The sequence below is a fragment of the Martes martes genome (assembly GCF_963455335.1).
Source record: "Martes martes genome assembly, chromosome: 3".
NCBI lineage: Eukaryota > Metazoa > Chordata > Mammalia > Carnivora > Mustelidae > Martes > Martes martes.
Genome location: NC_137890.1, coordinates 9,849,768 through 9,872,272, shown reverse-complemented (window position 1 = coordinate 9,872,272; position 22,505 = coordinate 9,849,768). Strand labels below are relative to the sequence as shown.

At 40.4% G+C, this 22,505-nt stretch overlaps 1 protein-coding gene across 3 annotated transcripts in view; it reads right to left on the bottom strand.

The window, feature by feature from the left end:
* The window catches only part of NALCN (sodium leak channel, non-selective), a gene marked incomplete at its 5' end in the record, with an annotated part of 290,329 nt that overhangs the window by 101,893 nt on the left and 165,931 nt on the right, over positions 1-22,505 (bottom strand). For all 3 annotated transcript variants that reach the window (XM_080799346.1, XM_080799344.1, XM_080799345.1), the window contains 2 exons: positions 8,564-8,638; positions 22,105-22,242. In XM_080799346.1, the coding sequence (XP_080655472.1) occupies positions 8,564-8,638; positions 22,105-22,242 (213 nt within the window). The remainder of the gene's footprint in view (positions 1-8,563; positions 8,639-22,104; positions 22,243-22,505) is intronic.

Sequence of the window (22,505 nt, the reverse complement as noted above, 5' to 3'; positions counted from 1 at the left end):
ATTTTTTCACCTCTCTGAAATCTGAGATTGTTGACCACAGTCTCCTTCTTGAAATATTTTTACCTTTGGATTTGATGACAAACATTCTGGACTTTCCTCCTCCCTCTTGGGCTGTGACTTCTCAATCATATTTCAGGCTCCTCCTATGGCTTATATGATTCATGTGTTGTTCCTCAAGAACCATGGTAAACTTAAGACTTCTAAAGGCTTAAATTACCACCTGCATGTTGACTTTTGATCCTCCCTAATAATGTCTTTCAGCCCTAAGACTCTACCTAAGCTTTAAACCTTCTATCTACCCTCAGACATTGTCCCATAAGTATCTCTCAGGGATCTCATGGTAAATGTGGCCAGCTCCCTCCCCCTAAATATAACAACCCCCCCCCCCACCCAGCTTTCTTCCTTCTCTTGCTCTCTCCATCTTGGCATACCTCTGGTAATCTAGACACCCTGGTCACCTACCTTTGCTCTTCTTTTACTTCCAACTAATCACCAAATCTTACCCTCTGTATTCCACCACCCCTATATGTTCCCTTGTCTCAATTGCCTTTAGTTGAGGCAGCAACAAGATAGGACCAATGGTCCTAATCATCAGTCCATGAAGGGCCCCTTCAGTCCATTTTCCATGCTGACGCTGGAATGTAGGGGGTGTTATGTCACTCTTGGGCTTAAATGCCTTTCAGACAATACCTAAATGCTCATTCACCCCTCATAGCTTTTCACCTGCAGTTCCTCCTCATTTTTCAAACATACCATTTCTCCCTTGCTCAACACTTGAGTGTTGAGTAAACTTCTAGCAGTCTCCAGAAAAAACCACTATGTATTCTCTTGGCCAAAGAAAAAGCTTGCTGTTCTCTTTGTCCTGAGTGCCCTTCCTCATGCCACTTTCTCCTAATCCCCTTCACCTGGGTAGGCATTACTTCAGATTTCAGTCTACACACCATCCTTGTGAGAAAACGCCTCTGATTTCATCATTAAAGTTGTGTGTGTCTCCTATGTGTCCCTAAGCCTCTCATAGCATCTGTTTCCATGTCACTTTCTCCCACCACCTCACAAGCACCTTAAGGCAGGAAAAATATGTTGGTCATCATTATGTCCCTTGCCCCAACAAAACATCTGAACCGCAGAAGAGAAGTAGTCAGATCCCGGGATTATGAAACAGGTAGATCCCATCTCTGAGCAGTAGCATCCCATCTATAAAAGGGATACATCATATGACCTCAGCCTATGCCATTATGTATTTGAATCATGCAGCCTTCCTATCCAACCCCCCCCCCACTAATTCCTGGCTCCCTACACTATATTCTGATTATAATTTGACCCTCAGTCTATACAACCACAGGAAGAGAAGATGATAATCCACAAATGTAAACATATCATCCAACCTACTTTCTAGACATGCATCTCATAATGAACGAAGGAACGGGTTCTCTGAGCATGCATCATGATGTTCTTTGGTAAGGAAACTGGATTAGAGTCAGAAAGCTCCTGTTATTCCAACTTAGGCACCTACAAATTGTATGAACTTGGGCAAGAAATGTCCTCCTTTGAGCGTTAGTTTCTGTGTCTTTAATATTCAGCATAAAATCCACTAATTTAATATGGAGCACCTTGCATGAGGTTGTTTCAATGGGTGATATTTAGGATCACAGAGTTATGTCACTCCTTTATGTTATACTAGGTTGAATGAATTCAGTCATGTGCAAAATACTGAGAAGACTGAAGGCCTGACCTGGATCAGGAGATGGCAACCAATGCTGAGCTGAATGGCACACTGCCCAACACTTATCTTTGTACAATTGCCCTCCCTCTGGAAAGACCTTCATAGAGACACCAAGTGGAGGTGAAAATGAAAGCTCCCAGGTAAGGTTAAAGAGAAATAGTCTCCTAGACCTCATATTTTAAAAGGAATATAATTTTTTAAAAACTCAGAGTCATAAGATAGAAAGGCTCCTTTACATGTCCATCCTCACAATACAGTGGACACCGCCAAAGACCAAACATCATCAAATTTGAACCAGGATTCAAATGAGCCTTGATATAGCACTGGGGAAACAGTTTTAATTTCAGAGTTTTGAATTTAATCTCAATAGACCATCTATACTTCCCCTTTCAACGATTCTTTCCCTGAGGCTTCTCTGTGGGTTTTTTTCCCTCATAGTTTAATGAATTTTATACGGCTTGAAAGAAAACCCTTTATATCTGTCTTGCACTGAATTTGCAAAAATCATTAAAGCTGCGAGGATTTTCTTCATTTTTGAAGTTTGCAAAACGCCACTTTTATCCTCCAGTGTCTTTGCTACACGACTGAGGACCAAGGTCACTGTTTCCTACTACTGTTTGGAGGACAGCCCTGGGTCAAGGAAATTTTTAGCTTGTATGCAAACTGATTTGGCTTCTCAATAGCCAAATTGCCCATTCACAATCTCATTTCTAGTCAATTTTCTGATCTTGTGTAGAAAACCATTATATGCCTGTATCTTTATTTATATCTGAACCTGTATCTATATCTATCTCCATCTCCAGGGCTTGCGTTGGGTGTCAGGGTGGTGAAAAGAGAAGCATGGTCTTTATTTAATTAGGTATGAGAGCCACGAAATGATCATGACTGCTTTATCGCTGCCGGGAATCAGTTGAGTCTTATATGCTACACACAGGGAAAGCAAAAGATGAACTTCATAGGGAGCATTATTAGTACAGTTTCTTAGAACATAATTTCTCTTGAAGAATGACAAAAGGAAAACTACCTTAGTGGCTTTCAAGGCACAGCCCTTGTGATACTGGCTGGAGGGGGGCCTGGTGGGCATATGTACTTTAGAAACTCTCAAAATGTGTCCGCAGGGAGCCCTTTTTAGTGTGCCCCTCTAAATCCCATTTAAAAAACAACAACAACAACAACAAAACTTTGGCATAAGAGAAGTTGCACTGCCACCTAGAATGTGCAGATTTCCAGCAAAAAGTATTGCAACTGGCATTTGAGTCAGCACGTCTGGTCTTACACTGGGTGCATGGACGAGTCCCTCTAGGCTTCCTGAAGCATTAAAAAAAAAATGGCGGCCAGCTCCATACTTTCCCCTGGAAAGTTCTGCAGGTCGGCAGTCCCCAGGTGGAAACAGCTGTCTCCAAGGCCAAGGAGGGGACCAGAAAGCAACAGGAAAAAGCTACGTAGCATGCTTGTACTTAAGAAGAATGTGATTCCAGGGTTCCACCAACAATGGATCATGCAGACTGCGCCTGGCCTCAGGGAGCTTCTCCCTGAAGGGCTCTGGTGTCCTTTGCCATCTGGCAACCTGATTGATCACTTTACTGACTCTGGATTTGGTCCCACTGCTCCCCCTTCATCACAGGGTTAGACTCATAATCTGTGCTCTTTCTGTTAATTTCATATCTTGAATGTTTTCCTAATTAGTTCACGTCCTCCTGCTTCTCTTCCGTTCTAGTGTCTTCCCATAACTTTAAGCTCCCTCCTACTCCATCCATCTTCAGGGTTATATCTCCTCCTCTGCTGAGCATGAGAACAGACTTTCTCCTTCTAACAGCTTTGTTTAATGTTTCATTCTTAACCTCTTCATTTTAGACATGACTTGCACTGGTTACTATTATTCTTGAAAAATGTCTATGAACCAACACTTATATGTTAACACAATTTTTTTTTTACCACAATCATAATAAAATACATTAAAAGTCTCTAGACACCTCACTGAAATGTGATATAGTGCAAGCATCTTGTGTCATTGTCTGAAGAGGCTCATTGTTCAAGAAGGTCACTGAGGAGAGGGTTCTTGGGCAGCATCTGCCATATTTGGAGTGAATGGTAAGCATTTGAGCTCTTACCTGCTGCAAAAGTCCTAACTCCAGTGGCTCTGATTAGATCATCTGCTTTTCCAGGGAAAACGAGAACTATTTTGGATAGTTCTAATGATTGGTTTGCTTAATTCACCTCCATTCCTCAGAAAACTGCCTCTCACAGCAATGGTTATTTCATGAATATCATAATGTTTCTGTCATCTAAAATATAATCGTATTATATCACTTATATATGAGTAATTAACAGTCCTATGAGTGAGGCTCCACAAAAGGTATGACTCATGTTTGGTATTTATATAGCTTTACTGTGACTCAGTAATAGAGCCTGGGCTTTAGGTCCTAATTGCCTGGGTGGAAATCCTAACTCAGCCATGTATTAGCTGTGTGGCCTTAAGCAAGTTCCTTAACTTCTCTGTGCCTTAGTTTCTCCATCTGTAAGATGGATATATTAATAATGCCTACATTATACGGCTGCTATGAAATTCAGATTAGTGAAAATATACAGCACCTGACACTTGAATGAGTCCGACAAATATTACTGGAGCTGTAAGAAACTACAGATTAGTTGGTGAAAGGATAAAGGATAAAGGATGAAAAACAAACAAAAACAAAGACAGACTATGAAGTATGCAGTGTTGTCTGGAACTTAAAATTTTAAGAAAATCAAATGCTTTTTACATCTTTCTCATTCTGTTCTCTATCTCGGAAAAATAAAAATAGAGTGTTTGCATTTAAACCCATAAGGGCTGAGGCTGCACACAGAAAACTAAATAAATGAATAATTTAGGTAACATTTTTATTGGCGGTCTGAAAGATGCTGTGAGAGACAGGCTAACGTTTCAGGTATTCACATGATTATATGCATGTGTGTATGAAAGTGCATATGTGTGTGGGGTGGGGTGGGGTATATTCTTGTAACTATGTAGATGAGCCCCACTTCAAAGGCCAAGATCATTGGAAATAAGGGGGGGGATATAAAAAAAAGATATAATTCATAAAAACTCATGAAACGAAATATGCTTATACAAAATGGAAGCAAATGAAACAGGATATTTTAATTTAATCTGATAATATTTGATGAGTTTCAAGTATGAATTAATAGGTGAATTTAATAGATAGGTAGTGTTAGTCCAATCATGGCCAAAGAATAATGTGAAAAGTACTAATGAAAATGAGTTTGCTGTTCTATTTATGGTTGGGATTTTCAGTGTTCAAAGATCTCTAAATATTCAAAGAAGATACTTCAAAAGCAAATGAAACAGGATATTTTAATTTAATCTGATAATATTTGATGAGTTTCAAGTATGAATTAATAGGTGAATTTAATAGATAGGTAGTGTTAGTCCAATCATGGCCAAAGAATAATGTGAAAAGTACTAATGAAAATGAGTTTGCTGTTCTATTTATGGTTGGGATTTTCAGTGTTCAAAGATCTCTAAATATTCAAAGAAGATACTTCAAATTGTAGGCTGGCATAATTGGATAATCATCTCTGGTGTACAGGATTTCCAGAAATACAAAACATCACTAATATACTACAAGTGATTAAATAAAAGCCATTTTGTAACTGATGATAGATGCTCAAAACAAAGCAGCATACAGTTTGTTAAAACTGTAGAGTCCAAGAAGAAAGTCAGATGTCAATTAAAATCCTGATTTTTTTTATTGTTGGTTTTTCTCTTGGGGTCTGATAAAAAGTATACATATACATTACATGTATTATATATAATATCAACACATCAAATATTAGTATATTTGAATTCATAAACTTGAAAAGAAATTGCCATATGGATTTATTTTACTTCTTTCTGGTGGAAAAACTATTTTACAAATGTGGGCTGGAATTACATGGAATTTTAATTGGCCAGTGGTTATTTAAGACTATACTGAACCTGGCTGTATCACCAGTTTTTAAAAAAATAGACTATTTTTCATTTTATCCATACAATACATATTTTAATGTCCTCTACTAGAGGACATTAAGAGTCTATTCAGAGTAAACATGGGACACAGGAAAACCCACATCTAAATACCAGATTTGTAAAGCAAGGACTAATGTGGTTATACAACAGCAGATTTTTATTAGTTACGTGGATTGATGAGGTTAGTTTCAATTTTGAACTCACTAATTCTGTATTTCCATAACTAGAAACTGCATAAAGCATTTGCATCTATGGCATAAAGGAAGTTCCCAACTCTCATTTGAATAACCTGTCACTGTTGCTGCAAACTGAAAAGATCTGGAAGAAATCATTTCCTCTATGCCCAGAGGGCCATTTTGCTTGTGTAGTTAAAGGACTGGAAAGCACTTAAATCCTTCCTTGATATGCTCACAGTGGGCATCCTTTTTATCAAATATATATTTTTTCTTTTATCGACTGCCCTTGGTTAAAAGCACAGACTTTGGAGATAAAAAATACAAAGATAAAATGCCTAAAGTGACTTTAAGATATGCAAATGACAATAAAACCATTTAAATAGGTTATGTGTTTGCCTTCATTAAAAAGACAACTCAGATGCAATTTGAAAGTTCTGAAAGTATAGGGCCTCCCTTGAATTCCAGGTAAGACTTGTTTTGTAGCCTTGGTTCTTTGTTAACAACCCATTTATTATTCCTGCAGTGCTAGGGAGGGCGATCCAAGAATATTTTACCCCCCTTCTCAGGCAAAAGGAAACAAAAGCAAAGATAAGCTACTGGAACTACATCAAACTAAAAGCCTCTCGATGGCAAAGGAAATCATCAACAAAATGAAAAGGCAACCTACTGAATGGTAGAGGATATTTGTAAATGATCTATGCAGTAAGGGGTTAAATACAAAATATGTACAGAACTTCTACAACTCAAAATCCCCCAAAACCCAAACAATCTGGTTAAAAAATGGGCAGAGAAGCTGAATAGACATTTTTCCAAAGAAGACATCCAGATGGCCAAAAGACACATGAAAAGATGCCCAACATCACTCATCATCAAGCCCATGCAAATCAAAAGCACAATGAGACATCACCAAACACCAGTCAGAATGGCTGAAATCAAAAACACAATAAACAACAAGTGTTGGCGAGGATGTGAAGAAAAAGGAAGCCTTGTGCACTGTTGGTGGGAATGCAGACAAGTTCACCCACTGTGGAAAACACTATGGAGGCTCCTCAAAAATTTAAAAATAGAATTAACATAGGATCCAGTAATTCCACTACTGGGTATTTACCCAAAGAAAACAAAAACCCTACTTCAAAAGGATATATGTGACCCTATGTTTATTGTAGCATGTACAATAGTTAAAATATGGAAGCAACCCAAGTGTCCATCGATAGATGAATGGATAAAGAAGAAGTGGTATATATATACACACATATATATGTATACATACATAAACATATATACATATATATGCACACACATATATACATATGTGTACATACATATACATATACATATACACATATGCATACATATATACATATACACATACATATATATACATACACACACACACACACATATAAAGTGGGATATTACTCAGGCAGAAAAAGGATGAGATCTTGCCATTTGTGACAATATGGATGGAGTTAGAGGGTATCATGATAAGTGAAATAAGTCAGACGGGGAATGACAAACACTGAATAATTTCACTTGTATGTGGAAGCTAAAAAACAAAACAAATGAACAGATAAACAGATAAACAAAACCAAAAACCAGAAACAAACAAACAAAAAAACAGAAACAGACTAATAAGTACAGAGAACCAACTGGTTGTTGCCAGGAAAGAGGTGGGGGAGAGCAAAATAGGTGAAGGAGATTAAGAGGTGCAAACTTCCAGTTATAAAATAAATAAGCCATGAGGATGAAGAGTAGAGCATAGGGAATATAGTCAATAATACTATAATAACTTTGTATGGTGACAGGTGGTAGCTACATTTATGTTGAGCATTGCATAATATATAGAATTACTGAGCCACTATGTTGAACACCTGAAACCAATATATCATTGACTGTCAACTCTATTTGAATAAAAAAAGAATACCTTATCCAGTGTCCTCTTCTCACACCAACTCTACTTCTCAAAGGGTCTCTACTCTTTGACACAGCCAAATATTTAAGCCAAAGATCTTCCATGCAACAGAAACTGTGAGAATGGTCCATCACGCCTGTCATCTTCCTGCCCTCAGTCATATAACCTTCACACATTTTCATTTCCATTTTTTGGGAGTATGATTATCAATGCTATAATATCCAATCTGTTTTCACACATAACTGGGCACAGAGCTAATCATTTATTCTATTCCATTTCTTATAATGACTATGGGCACCAAGACTAAATTCTCGTTTAGTGTCTAGAGGTCAGGCAAGTTGATGCTTAATATTTTTATGATGATGATCAAGAGTATTACACATAATTATGCAAAATGGCAATCTGGCCTGGAGGCATTTCATTTTCAAACAACCTTCATGAAATGGCAGAAGGAGAAGAGTGTGGCCAATCCAATTCCCTATAGTATGTCCATCTTACTGTTACTCAAAATAGTAATATGAAAATATTCCTAGGATAATTATAGAGCAATAAAAAACTTTCTCTGTTGATAATGGATAAAAATTAAACAAAAGAAAATTTTGCAAACTTAGACTGCCTTAACTTATTAAAATCTTTTTTTTTTTTTTTTTACTTTGAAGCTCTAACTCTTTTAACAATATCTGTAAGCACATTCCACCCGTATTTTTTTAAAGGCAGATTTGAAGAATTCCGCACACATTACTTACTTGTTTAAGCTTCTTTAGATCTTCATCAAGTTCTAAGTTGTCCAAAATAACAGCAACAAACAAACTCAGGAGGATCTATAAAGTGGTTAAATAACAATGAAAAAACCCACATGCTGTAAGTATCAAAATATTATATATATATATATATATATGATATAGACTATCTACTTAAAATATATACTACATAGAATGCATTAAATGAAAAATGAACATGCAGTTCTGAAGCATTGCATAGGGATTTTAAGGTATTTATCATAAATATGTTAAAGGAAATGCATATGTTAACTGAAATAAACAATATAAAAAATTAATTTGCTCTATGAAACCGACTTAAAATGGAAATTAAGAAAAAAGTTTTTATAACTCCACAGTCCCACTTTCAGACTATATCCAAAGAAAATAATTTGGAGTATTAAAAAGCTTTATATAAAAAGGCGCTTGGTAGTTATTTGTAATAATGAAATACTAGAAATAGTATCTAACCTTACATAAATAGGTAATACAGTTATGCAGATCTCTATTATAAAATTCATACAGCCATTAAAAACCCCCATTGCGGTAGCTAGTCTCCAAGAGGGCCCCCTGGTGTTCACACTCTCCCGGAGCCTCCTCCCAAGCTGAATATGGCTGATCTATGCAATAGGTTACGGAAATGACTGTGGGTGACTTATGAGGCTAGGTGATAACGACACTGTGTTTTTCAGCTTGCTCTCTCTTGGATCACCCACTCTGGTGGAAGCCTGGTGCCATGTCATGAGGACACTCAAATGGTCCTATGGAGAGGTCCATGTGGTGATGAAACAAGGCCTCCTGCCCTGTGAGTGATCCATCTTGGAAACGGACCCTCCTGCCCTTGTCAAGCCTCCATTTGACTGCAGTCCCACCAACATCTTGACTGCAAACTGATGAGACATTTGGAGCTAGAAACACCCAGCTCAGCCTATCCCAGATTCCTGACCTGTAGAAAATATGTGAGAAATAAATGTTTATCCTTGTAAGCTCTTATTGTCCATAATTTGTTATACAGCAAGATAACAAATGCACTCATGAATTTTAATAGCATTGAAAAAATCCTCACATTACAATATTAAATAAGAGTGTACAGGGTAGAAGTGCATGGAGGTACCAAAAAGAACAATAGAGTGAATGTTAAAAGGAGGTACTGTAAAATGTTAATGGTGCCTGTCTCTGTGAAAAACAGACTTCCCCCTTTTATTTGTATTTCACCACGTTTCACAAATTAAGTAAAAAAGGCATCGCTTTTTTTTTTTTTTTTTGGAATGGGTAAATCAGGTAAAAGAAAGAAAGCAACAAAAAAGTAAAATAAAAAAAATATATTTAATTTGTAGTCCTTTTTCAAGTTTGAATTCTCTAAAGTTCCGTATTTGTTTGATAAATCTTTTTTGTTCCTAATTTATGTTCTTCCTTTCAATTTCCCTCTTAAGAAATTACTCCCATTTGTTCATATTAGATGGTTAAGCATGAAGGTACGAAAGTTAAGACAATTTAGTCATAACTTTTGAGTACCAGAGAGATTTATTATGCAAAAGTTAATGGCTAGCTCTTTTCCAAGTTCAATGAGTATATAACAAGGGGGAAAAGAGCCTCCAGGTATTATTAAATTTTGACAATATATGCTTGCCTTGGGACAAGTGCCAATACCCTTCTGTTTAAAAGCCATGTTGTTTGGGATCCTACCAGAACTTAAAGACGATACGGAATGGTCTAGATGAGAAACTTTTACTGATGTCACCATGCCTGCCATACCACGGACATCTAGGCACTGATGTATTCAGCCTTCCTCTAACCAGACATTATTTTCAGTGGGACCATTCAGAGTCCCCTTTAAGTTTAGTCCCCTTGCATGACCTTGATAGTCTCATCAACGGCAGTGTCAGTGGAGGAGGACACCACTTCCATCACTCATCGGGTACTTGTCCAGGCACTGTTCTGTCCTAATTTAACCAGTTTTCCTATTTGCCCAGTAAAAGGTGGACCCAAATCTAAAAAGAAAAAAAATTTCCCTGAGGAAATTTGAGGAAAAGAGGGAAAGTCCCTTTTCTTAGAGCATTTTCTTTAGAAAACTTGTCATCTTCTGGAAAGTCTTCCTCTGTCCCTTTGAGATGTAGATATACCTTTTTCAAAGCAAAATAAATCTCACTTATTTTACAGCCCGGGAACAGTTTTCTTGGGTGGGGGGCAACCTCTCTGACGCGTAAGCATCAGACAGACAGCACCCTACCTGTCTCCCCTTTCCCTTTTCATGTGGGGGTTGGGGGAGAGGAGAGGTGGGAGTGTCATTTAGCCACCCGGCACCATGTTGCAAACTTGTCTGGAAGATATCCGTTCTCTTTTTCTTCGGGATGAAGGTAATTAGTGACCACAGATGGCCACCCCAATCACCAGGTGAATTGGGGGGGAACGCTAACAAATGGTGCTGTCAAGTCCTAGGTGAGGCGTGGTAATTTTCATCCTGCAGACACAGACGTAACGTGGGGATACCTGCACAAGGTGAGATGGCTTTGTCTGTGTGGTCTCCCCAGCAGGTTGCCTGGGATGCCCACCGCAGTCTGGACTGGGCCTGTCCATAACGAAACTGTTTTCTTTCTCATCTACCTTGGTGGAGAGGTTTTCTGGGTTGGCAGGATATTTTATTTTTAATTATTTTCCCAACACCAGACAGATGGCAGGCTACTTAAGGACGGTGAAGTTGTGTTCTTCAATTAAATTCGGCAGGCAGTTGACTGGGCCCCATCCATGTGTCAGACGCTGCCTGGTCAGGAGCACGGACACGGTATTGGGCCCACCGCTATGAGTTCACAGTCAAATTGAGCCGTCGTCGGTTGGTGGCCTGACAGAAGGAGCGCTGTGGTGGGAGACCTGAGTTTGGGGCCCTCGTCTGTGACCTGTCACGGATAATAACAACAATAGCTCGGGGAATTGCAACTATCCCTTTTTTCCATTTAATCTTCTCCTGACAACCCTGTGGCGTGTGGCACAGCCTGCATGAAAATATACAGACATAAATTTAGATCGGAGAAACTAAAATAATTTTCTTGATATTTCTACAAATGAATTTAATTTAGTCCATAAACTCTCCGTTTGTTTGCTGGCTGAAAACTGAATCTTGCTATATCAATTCAATTCAGTCCTTTCAAACTCGGTTACATTTGAATAAAGGCTCCTTTTGCTGGCGTAAGGTCAAGGGCATGCTTCTCATCAGCATCTGGTCCTCTGTGGCCATGGGGCCTGTCCTCTGTTCCTCCATCAGGGGCAGCGATGGGTGCTTGTTTGGGGGCCTCTGGTGAGTTGGTCACTATCTTAGCTCCTGTAGCTCCTGATAAGGTCTGATTCTCAGTGACACCCTCTGTGTTAGTTTCCTAGGGCTGCTGTGACATATGGCATGAGAGTGGTGGCTGGAAACAACAGAAATGTACTCCATGATGGTTCTGGAGGCCAGTTGTCCAAAATCACGTTGTCAGCTGGACCACGCTCCTTCAAGAGGCTCCAGGGAGGATGGACCTTGACTCCTTCCTGCTTCCAAGGGCCCCAGGTGGTCGTTCGCACAGGGCGACATCACTCCAGCCTCTGCCTCTGTGTTCATGTGGTCTTCTCTTTCTTCCTCTGTCTTGTCCTCATCCATTTCTTACAAGGACACTGTCATTGGATGTCGGGCTCCCCTGGATAATCCAGGGTGTCTCATTTCAAGAACCTTAGTTTAATGACATCTGCAAGACCCTTATTCCAAGGAAGGTCACATTCCTAGGTGTGGGAGTTAAGACATGGACACCTCTTTTGGGGGTTCCCATTCAAGCCCCTCTACTCTCCATCTGGTCTCTAGCCTGGGCCGTTGTTCTCGCACTAGTGTTTTTCCTACACACTGGCTTTCAACTCTCAGGAAGTCGGGAAGTTCCGCCATTCCAGGTGGGAACCGAGAGAAACTTGTTCTTGGGGCTCTCTCACGCCTCCTTCTCGTCTCAGAACTTCCCAGTCCTCCAACTCTGTGCAGGCCGCCCTTCATCCACGCGGGGCCTCCAGCGAGGCGACCTCCCCTCAAGTTCTGATGAGAAGTGAGGCCACATCGTGGGTGTGGAACACAGCCGGGTTGGCACGAGCATGGCTGCTGGCCCCGAGGGTGGCTTCCGCCCGACCATGGAGACAGCAACCCCCACCCCCCCAACCTGCCTCCCTCAAGCTCCGTCCTGGGGAACGTTGTTTCCTCTTAGACAAGAGGGACGTGAAAGGAAATTGGAGCAGGGGTTTGAGAGGGAGACTCTCAGATGTATGTAGATTGACAACTGAACACTATACGCAACCAGGGTATCGCATGGTCAGCTCTGTGCCGTCTGAGCATTTAGACTTCTGAGAGCTGGTTGGGGCCAACGGGCCGGAGCGTGTCTTCTGAACGTTACGACGTACTGAAGACTGCGAGGCACCGATGAATCCAACCTTGTGCCACCAAGATACCAAGACACCAAGGAGAAAGATGATTTTGGCAGGAAGAGAATTATGAGGAAGGATTTCCAGGTGGCATGTGTGAAGACAAGGTCTTGGGAGCATGTGGCTTATTAGGGGCCTGGTGAGTGGTTAAGTACCACAGAGCACGGCTGCCAGAGGCCACAGAGGGAGGACAGGGGGGTGGCAGTTTGCCCAGATGCCACCAATGGAGGCTGGGAGGTGTGAGAGGGAGGTTGTAATGATCACTAAGTGATGACATTAACTTCCCCTCTGTTACCTTTTTCCCTTTCAAATGTAATTTTTTTTTTTTGCATAATGTAGTTATTTTAAACTGGCTCATTGGCACAGTGACTAGACAGTTATAAGTACAGTTTGACAAAGGGTATTAAATACATAAGGTTTTGTTACTTGAAAATAAAACCTGTCATTTTATACATTCTTCCTGGAGGAGAGAGAAAAGCTCCCCTTCAGAGCAGGACAGAGAGATGGCCGTGGTTTCTCCTTGTACAGACAGGAGCGGAGTTTTCAGGGTAGAGAGAAGGTGAGACTCCAAAAGGAGAAGCTTTGGCTTTGCCAGGAGAAATGATGAAGGCGCTGCGCGGTTTGAAAGCCCCGTGTCTACAGAATTAGGCAGTTGGGGAGGGATCTGGGCAACACATTCATGAATAATAGGAGAGAATTTAAAGTTGGCTTTCAAAAATCATTAAACCTGAGTTCGTTCAGCGAGTATCCGCGCATGTTTCGCAGCACGGCTTCATGCACCTGACGGTGCGATGGCACCCACGGAAACCGTCTTTCAAAGTCTGCGGGCAGCCTGGGCTTCCTCCCGGAGCTCCATCTGGACGTGGACTCTGAGCCGGGTCCCTGTGGCCGAGCCTTGGGATACGGGGGCGACGGGAAGTCCGGCTTCGATGGCCTGTTTGGAATGGAAGCAGAAGGCGCGGGAGCGGCAGGATTTGCTGCTGTGGTTGCAAGGAGGTGAGAATTACTCTGTAGCCATAACCGCGGCGATAAAGGAACAGAAGTGAGGGGACGTGGACAGCTCCGCCGCCGTCAGACTTCACGTACTTGTTGCCAAAGAGACATTCTTCGCCTACGGACCCGGGGCCGTGCACGGCTGGGCGGGGGATGCAAGCCGGTCTGGGTGGTGGCCACTCCTCTCCCCAAGAAGTCACAGGAGTGGGGGACAAGTCCTCCTTCTGGAAGCAAGGACCGTTCCCGGATTCTCTCAGTGTTTTGTTTTGTTTTCCCCATTTGTCTGTTTTTATAGAAAGCCAAGGGAATGCTCATGAACGAAGATTCTTAACCCAAGACACTGACGTCTGTGCCTCACCTTCAGTGTTTTACCTACAGGTGTCACGGCTGCTGTGCCTAAAGGTTTTCTGTTGTCACTACATGTGGTTCACGGGTTTATATTAAGACGTTATTGATATAACAAATATTTTTTTATAATTTTTTTAAGATTTTATTTATTTATTTGACAGAGATCACAAGTAGGCAGAGAGGCAGACAGAGAGAGAGAAGGAAGCAGGCTCCCCGCCAAGTAGAGAGCCCGATGCAGGGCTCGATCCCAGGACCCTGGGATCACGACCTGAGCCGAAGGCAGAGGCTTTAACCCACTGAGCTACCCAGGCGCGCCATAATAAATATTTTTTACAGAGACCCACCACATAGCATCACAAGAGCTTCATCATTTCCATGGAACGCTTTTACCTTTACACTTGGCCAATTCTAAATTATGCTCTGCTTTATTTTTTTTAATATTTAGATTTACATAATATGTGAATTTATAATGTGGCACAGAATACTACATCACAATGATGCATTTTCAGGGGAGAAAAAGGCTAATGGTCCAGCCCTTCATTTCCTCTTGAGCTTTGTTAAGACACGCTTACACTTTCAACACAGTGGTGTTTAATTTGTACAATGCTTAAAAAAATTCATATATATATATATGTTATATATATATATTTATACTTTGGCTAGTATCCACTTTTAACAGGTCTATAACATTCCATTGTATTAATATGCAGCCCAAGTATTCTACTATGTAATAGACAACTGATGTACTCTATCCACTTCCTTATATTATGACCAATATTGATACATTATGAATCACCAATTTCAGTGAAAAGGTGTAGAATAACTATTAAAATATCAGAGGTACCTAATTCTTCTAGTTGGCTTAGATTATAACGTCTATTCTCAAGATATTTTTAGCCTTGATAATGCACTTAGTGGGGAAAATGCCACATGTCAAGTCTCTGGAAACCTGGCAAATCTCGTTCCTAGAACGTTTAGGAATGACATTCCAACATATCGATGGGATTCGGACCTTCCAGCTTAGAGGATTTTGGGGCATCTGTTTCCAGGTTCGATATGGCTCCTGCCCCACTGTCTTAATAGGTGTTCAGCCACCACAAAATCTTAAAACCCCTCTTCCCTTCTCTGACTCCTCGTCTCACTCCACACACTCTACCGAAAAAGTCAGATTCTCCTGAGCTAAGAATTTGCGAGATATTTGGTATGTTTTAAGTTTTATTCATTCAACCACTGGCAATTATCTGTCTTCTTTCCTTTTACCCAGAGCACATTTCAGCACGGTTCGGTAGACTACAGAACGCAGAAGCAGGTGTGTTCCCCATCTCATTATTCCTTCCAGTTTTGCTGGGATGTGACCATTCATCCCCTCTACGGAACATTCAACGTTTGGGTCAGCATGACTCAGACTGTTGAAAGTCACAGTTTATTGGGGAAGATGGTGGTCTTACCATTTGAGAAGGGGTTTTCTTGACTGGGAATCTCTACCTTTATTTTTTCATTCTCTTGAACTCTGCGTACAGTCACGTCCTTGTTCTGCATACACCTCCCCTTCCCACTTTTTCTTTAAAGTTTACTTTTCCTACTTTCTTTCCCTCACGATACAGCTTAACGACAGCCCATTAGTTGAAATGTCACCTTTAATCTCATTTCCCTCTCTACAGTGAACTTCATTAATAATTCTTTTTTTAAAAATTATTTTCAAGCATACAGTAGAAGCACAGCAGGCATCTGGTCAACACCCTGTAATCCCGAGTTTTTCTTTTTCCTTCTTACCACTTAGAATCACACTCTTCTAAGTTGTCTTGCGAGCTGTGGTTGGAAACAATCTTGTTTTTTACACAGGTCAACAAAAAGTCAAATGTAATCAGAGCAATGTAAAATGGGATGTGTTCAACACAGATGCACTTTTAAATGAATTCTAGAAAATCAAGTTATTTAATTTACACTTTGGAAGCCCATTTTTGTCAGCAAAATATGACTATCTGCAGAAAGCTGTCGCCACAGAAGCAAAATCAAGAGATTGCTGTGTTAATTTAAGCACTTCAAAGGTAACAAAAAGACTATCCACAATGAACGCTTAATTACATTTTCTCTCTTTCAGTATTCACATCACAGGGCTTTCCTTTGAAACAATAATAAATGGAAAAACACTGAGGGGGGAAAAAAAATAGAGTCTTTCAACTGGATAAGTAAGTCTTCTACAGCCCTTATCCCCTAATCATTGGCAAAAGTGGGGGAAAAGACGAATTTCACAAGCACTCGGCAAACTGCAATCAGGATAGAATACACAATACATACCTGGCGGATGAGAGAGACATTTTAAAGAGACAATAGATAATGGTTATGAATATGCATTTGCCATACACTTAAGCTTGATTTTCATTGTGGGCTGACAAATTGGTGTCCCCAGGGGGCGATGGAATTGCCTGCTGTTTTTTATTTCAGAACCAAACTGCAGCCAAACGTTGTTTTTTCTTTCTTTCTTTTTTTTTTCTTGTTTTGCTGCTTGGCGTATGCCTGTCCTTGAAAAGACTCAATCAGGAACTCCCTGGGTTGTGCGGCACCACTGCGCCAGCGTGGATAAAAAACAAAGCAGAGCTTGTGTATTTATGTGGACGTCCTCCCCACCCCCACCCCGCGATTGGCTTAAAATACTTTGTAGTATTTTGCAAAAGGAAGCATACAATTTAAGAAAAGTGCTCATTTTAATGAAGCTCAAGTCTAAAGACAGGCTTACGGAATGGAGATTTTAACTTCTAGGTGTTCAGTTTTTAAGGGAATACGGTGCGTATGTTTCAGAGGCCCAGGGCCTCCATCCACGTACTGACCTGTCAATCCACAAACCATCTCCAGCTGTTTTACTGTCAATAATTTAACTGTTTCAGATCAGGCAGGGCTGGATGACGGAGAATCAGAAGTTCATTGTGTGGCGCGGAGCCTACAGCAAACCACAGCCCTCTGCCCCTTGCGTCATGAGGTCTCGAGTGACAGGTTTTACTTGTTGGTTGGTTGTTGGTTGACTTGTGTTTTTTGGTCCTACTTCTGTACCAGTTGTAGGCTCAGAAAGGCAGGGATTAAGCTCTTGTCCAATCTGGCCAGGAAGTAGGTTGGTACTTAGACCAGGAGCTAAGATTCAGGAAAACCGGGTTGAATCAGAAGGAGCTAACTTGATGGACCCCATCACAGTGCCTGTGGGTTGGAGGATATCAGGGAAAAGCCGAGCAACTGCCGGTCACGCTCCAGGCAAAATCTCCAGTGAACTGGGGAAGTGACAAGTCTTTTTGGGCAGCATAGTCTGGAAGCGGAACTATCAGATTTAATTTAGTTGTATGAGGTATTTTCTTTCACTGAATTAATTAGTTCTCATTAAAAACATCACTCATAAATATAACAATCTGAGTAGTTAAACTTTCGGCTTGAGATGTCACAATCAGGGAACCTGACTAAATATCTCACAACATAAAAAACTTCACATAAATCTGGCTGAGAAAAACCAATTTGAGCTTTATTGCAACAGTGTATTTTATCTGGCTCACGCTACATACAAATAGTATGTTAGGATTACTTAAAGACCTAACAGTGGAAGGCAGAGATTTAAAACGATGAGAAGACAGAGGAGAGTATTTTTACTGCCTCAGGGTGCGAAAGAGTTTCTTAAGCGTGAGTCCAGAACAAATATTGACCATACGTGAAAAAATGATCATCTTGAGCACGTCAAAATGTCATGCCAAAAGCCCTTGCAGACACATTGAAATAAAAAGTTGCCTCAGAGAGGAGATTTGCAACACCTATGGGATTGCCAACACTATGGGATTACTGTCCAGAGGCTATGTACCACTCCAAGGAATGCATTTTAAAAGGACAAACTAACCTTTAGGCAAACAGGTAAAGCACACAGTACAATTGCGAGAATCACGAAGATGGCCAGTAAGTTCATGAAGAAGTGCTCCCTTATTAACAATTACTGAAATGCAAACATGCAAGTTTAAGGCCAAGTGATATTGCCATCCAACTCATGAGACTGTCAAAATCTTCAATCTAACAGTATCAACTAGAAGTGAGAACATAACACAGGGATTCTCAGCACTTGAGAGGGTGAATTAGTGCCGCTTGCCTGAGAACAGGGGTCGGCAAATAGAAGGCCCAGACAGTAAATATTTTAGGCTGAGAGGGCCAAGAGACAACACTGATGATATTCTGTGCATACTTATATATTAATTTAAAAATGCGCAAACCATTCTTGGCTCACAAGCTGTATAAAGAAAGCCCATGGACCAGATTTGAAATACGGGCTCGCAGGCCATGCTACAGAGCCCTCTGGGCAGGACTGAGGGTCCTGAACTCTACCTTCCCACATAGATCCTAGAGAAACTCTCACACAAGTGGACGCAATGTACAAACGTATTAGTTGCAACACTATGAGAGCAAAACATTCCACTAGGAGGGGCTGATAAACAAATATGGCAGAGTCCGTTATATTCTATATATTCCTGACTATATAGAATAATGACCAGATGAACTTTATATGCATTAAGAATAAAAGATTGCAAAGACAGTCTTTGGTGACAAATGTAACTGAGAATGTATGTAGAATTGGATACCATTTATTCTGAAAATTGTCGCTACTAATGATCTTAAGAAGGAAAACAATGATCAGGTATAAATCAGGTCAGCATGGTGTGTGGTCATAGTAGGGAGAAAAGTGTACAAGGACACCAGGGACGGCCATCGGGGCACTGGGGCAGAGCCTTCTCAAACTAGAAAATTAATGTGAATCTTACAAACTAATGGTATAAAATGTTTGTAGATCATAACCTTAAATTTAAAGCACTATCTATTTTTAATGGACACATATATATGTGGGAGACTGCTGTACTTCATTGGTTTTTTAAGACACTCATTTATTTTCACATTTTAACAACTCTGAAACTGGCGTGAGCCTTACCATCTATGTGTGTGATTTAATGGTTGCTTGTGTTAATATTAAACCAAATAAGTCTTCCTATAGTTATTAGCATGTTAAATTCAGTAAAATACGATTTAAAACTGGAATATAGGTTCAGACCAAATGCATCCTACTTGTTGTCTGGAAGAAGAGGTGTGGGAAAAGGAGGAAAGGTTAAGGCAATGAAGGAATCAGTCCAGGAAGGGGCATGAATGACACTTAAGATTGATCAATAACACTTCACTTCTTTAAATTAAAGGCATCTGAACCAATATAATAAATTTTTAGCATTTATTAAGGCATCCCTTTAAATGCACACACCATGTTATTTAAACTCAGGGTTGGAGATAGCTGTGATCACCCTCACATTCCACAGCTAAAACATCCTCAAAACTAAGCTCACATGGAGAGGGCAATCGTAGAAAGTAGGCATTTGGGGCATTATTGTGAGTCTCACTTTCAGATACAACATGACAGAGATGTTAGGGAAGTTGTTTAATTCTTCCAAAGCCACCCATCTTGGACCAGCAGATTAGAACATGAACCTAGACTTTGAACTCTATAGCTGTGGAGTAGCTGTACCCCACCTTATTTCCCAAAGTGCCCTTATTGCTTTCTAGATTTGGAAAAAATTATGAATAAAAGAAGACATTATTTCAATTTTTAGTTTTAACTTAGAACCTCTTTTTCAAAATCATGATGGAAAAATTACAATAAAATTTTGGGCAGATACTTGACTCAGTAGAATGAAAAGGCAGAATTACGTATGGGTTTTCCAGATGTGCTCTGCGGATTCTAGGAGCACAGGTGAGCCCTTGGGAGTCCTTGGAAATACTTCAGTGTTCCACAGTCAGTGCCATGGTTTTGGCCCCATTAGGAAAATTGAGACTGCCCAAGAAGTCAATGCACCAGATTTAATATTTTATTTCATCGTATTAGTGATCTCTGTAGAAGTTCACTTGAAAAAATATTACTTTGGTAAACAGCTTACTAGGCTGAATCATGTTTCTTCTTGCTTTCATATTGTGTGAGACTCTCACTAAAGGATTAAATCTATGTGAAAAATCTGCCATGGTGATCGCAAACTAGTATACTGTTTTAATAGAAAAACAATTAGATTATTACCATTCGCGGATGATTTCAATCATCTCTCTCCTACCTTGAACTCATGACCAATAGTCTCCAAGCTATTTAATAGTTTTAAAGGAACTTAAACACAAAGTAGATGCTTAATAAAACTGCTGAATTCATAAATGAGTGAATGAATGAGTAAATGAATGAATGAATGAATGACAGAGACGTAAAGTCCCTGGAAGGGAGGATGAAAAGTGCTCAGGGCCACATGTCATGCAGGGCAGGCAGATTTCACTGTGGAAGCCAGGTGTCCATTTCCCCTGCTGAATGTTCCTTCCTTTTATGCCTATTTTAAAAGTCACCCTATGCAAAAAATGCCAAAACTACTTCCATGTGATTGTACTGCTTGAACCTAGAACCTTACACCTCATAACTATGCGTCTCCACACACTGCTTGATGGCTGTGTCTCAGTTTTTAAAGAAAGGCTCTGCCTATAGCAAGTGCAACCTTGAACACATCTAGTCTCTGAAGCACTTACATGGTTCATATTTAGAACTGGAAGGGACCTTAGCACTCATTTGAAATCTGTTTTATTTTAGGGACTCTTGGGCAGAGCTTTGACTGCATGAAGACATTTTCAGGGATAGTGGAGACATCGCGATCTAAGCAAACAGCGAGATGGTTGAATGACCACAGGCTGTGAGACCAGGAAGACGTGGGAACATTCTGGCTCCAGCATTTACACTCTGTCTGGCACTGGGCAAATTTCTTAACTCTTCTGAGCCTCAGTTTCATCATCTGTAAAGCAGGAGCATTACTTACCTTGGTTGTTCCAAATATTAAGAATAAAATTATAAAATATTTTGCTTTTCAATAAACAATAGCGGGGGGGGGGTTGTTTGTTTTTTTGTTTTTTAAATTTCATGTGTTTCTGATAAAGGATAACATTTTGGGTTCTTACCTTGGAACTTCTAACATAATAGAGCTTACATTTGCTTCTTAACTACACACACTTTTATCGTAAGGAGAAAAGACCTGAGGATCACATTAAAAGACCTGAGAATCACGGCCCTTCATACATCAAGGCCACATTTCACATTTTTTTTCTTTCTTTCTGTTTAATAGAAGTGCATTGAAAAGAAAAAAACCTGCTGTGTGACAGAAGTCAACTCTTCTTGGGTTTTGGTATTTAATTTTCATGATGCTTTTTACAATATTTGAAGCCCTGAGTTTCAATTTTCTCTCATGCGTTTCTTTCCATCAGAGCCCCAAAACACTGAGTTCAATTCTCACTGTACCCTGAGATCTTCGCCTTGTCTTCAGTTTAGTCTCAGCTTGGAAAAGGAAGTGACACTGAAGATCTTGTCTCTACATGATAAATAATACGAATGGCAGCAATCCTAATAATGTAGCCCAGCTTGATTCTTAGATCATGGAGAGCGGGAATGCTGAGAGATGGGGAAACAGGTGCGCGAAGGCAGGATTCCCATTTTGTCTCGTCCTGTTTTCCCTCATGCGGGCACTTGTATCTGATGGAGACCCCTTACTCAGATCCGAAATCTAGTGTTCTTCCAGGAGCTCAATTCATAGGAATTGAGACTGGCAGGGACCTCAGCTGGTCCCACTATGTACCTGGGTTCTCTGGCTCTTGTTCTGACATGGAAACTAGGCCACCGACACACGTTGATGGTCATCCCACTACGGTTCTAAGACAGAAGTGAAATGAAATGCTAAACTCACCAGAGTGGCAAAGAGATGGTACAGAATGAAATAGATGGCCACCACAGGTGCCCACATGTGGCCCACAGCATTCAGGGTTTGGTCCATCACGTCTACCCATCCTTCCTGGGTGAGGATCTGGAACATGGACATAAATGCCTGTAGAGGAAGACAACGGAGGTGTGAGACACCTGCTCGGGTGGGCACGCAGTTTAAAGCTGGTGTTCGGTGTGAGAGGACTCCGGTGTCAACATTATTCATTTTTACCTGATCGGATCAGAGGAAGAACAGCCTTAATGCAACAGATGGGAAACAGCTGAGAACTAAAGATCCGAAAAGCCCGATATCTAACTTTTCAGTGTGGAGAACTAAAATAATCACTCTGTATTAAAATTAGCCTTGTGGGTGGGAAAACACTATTG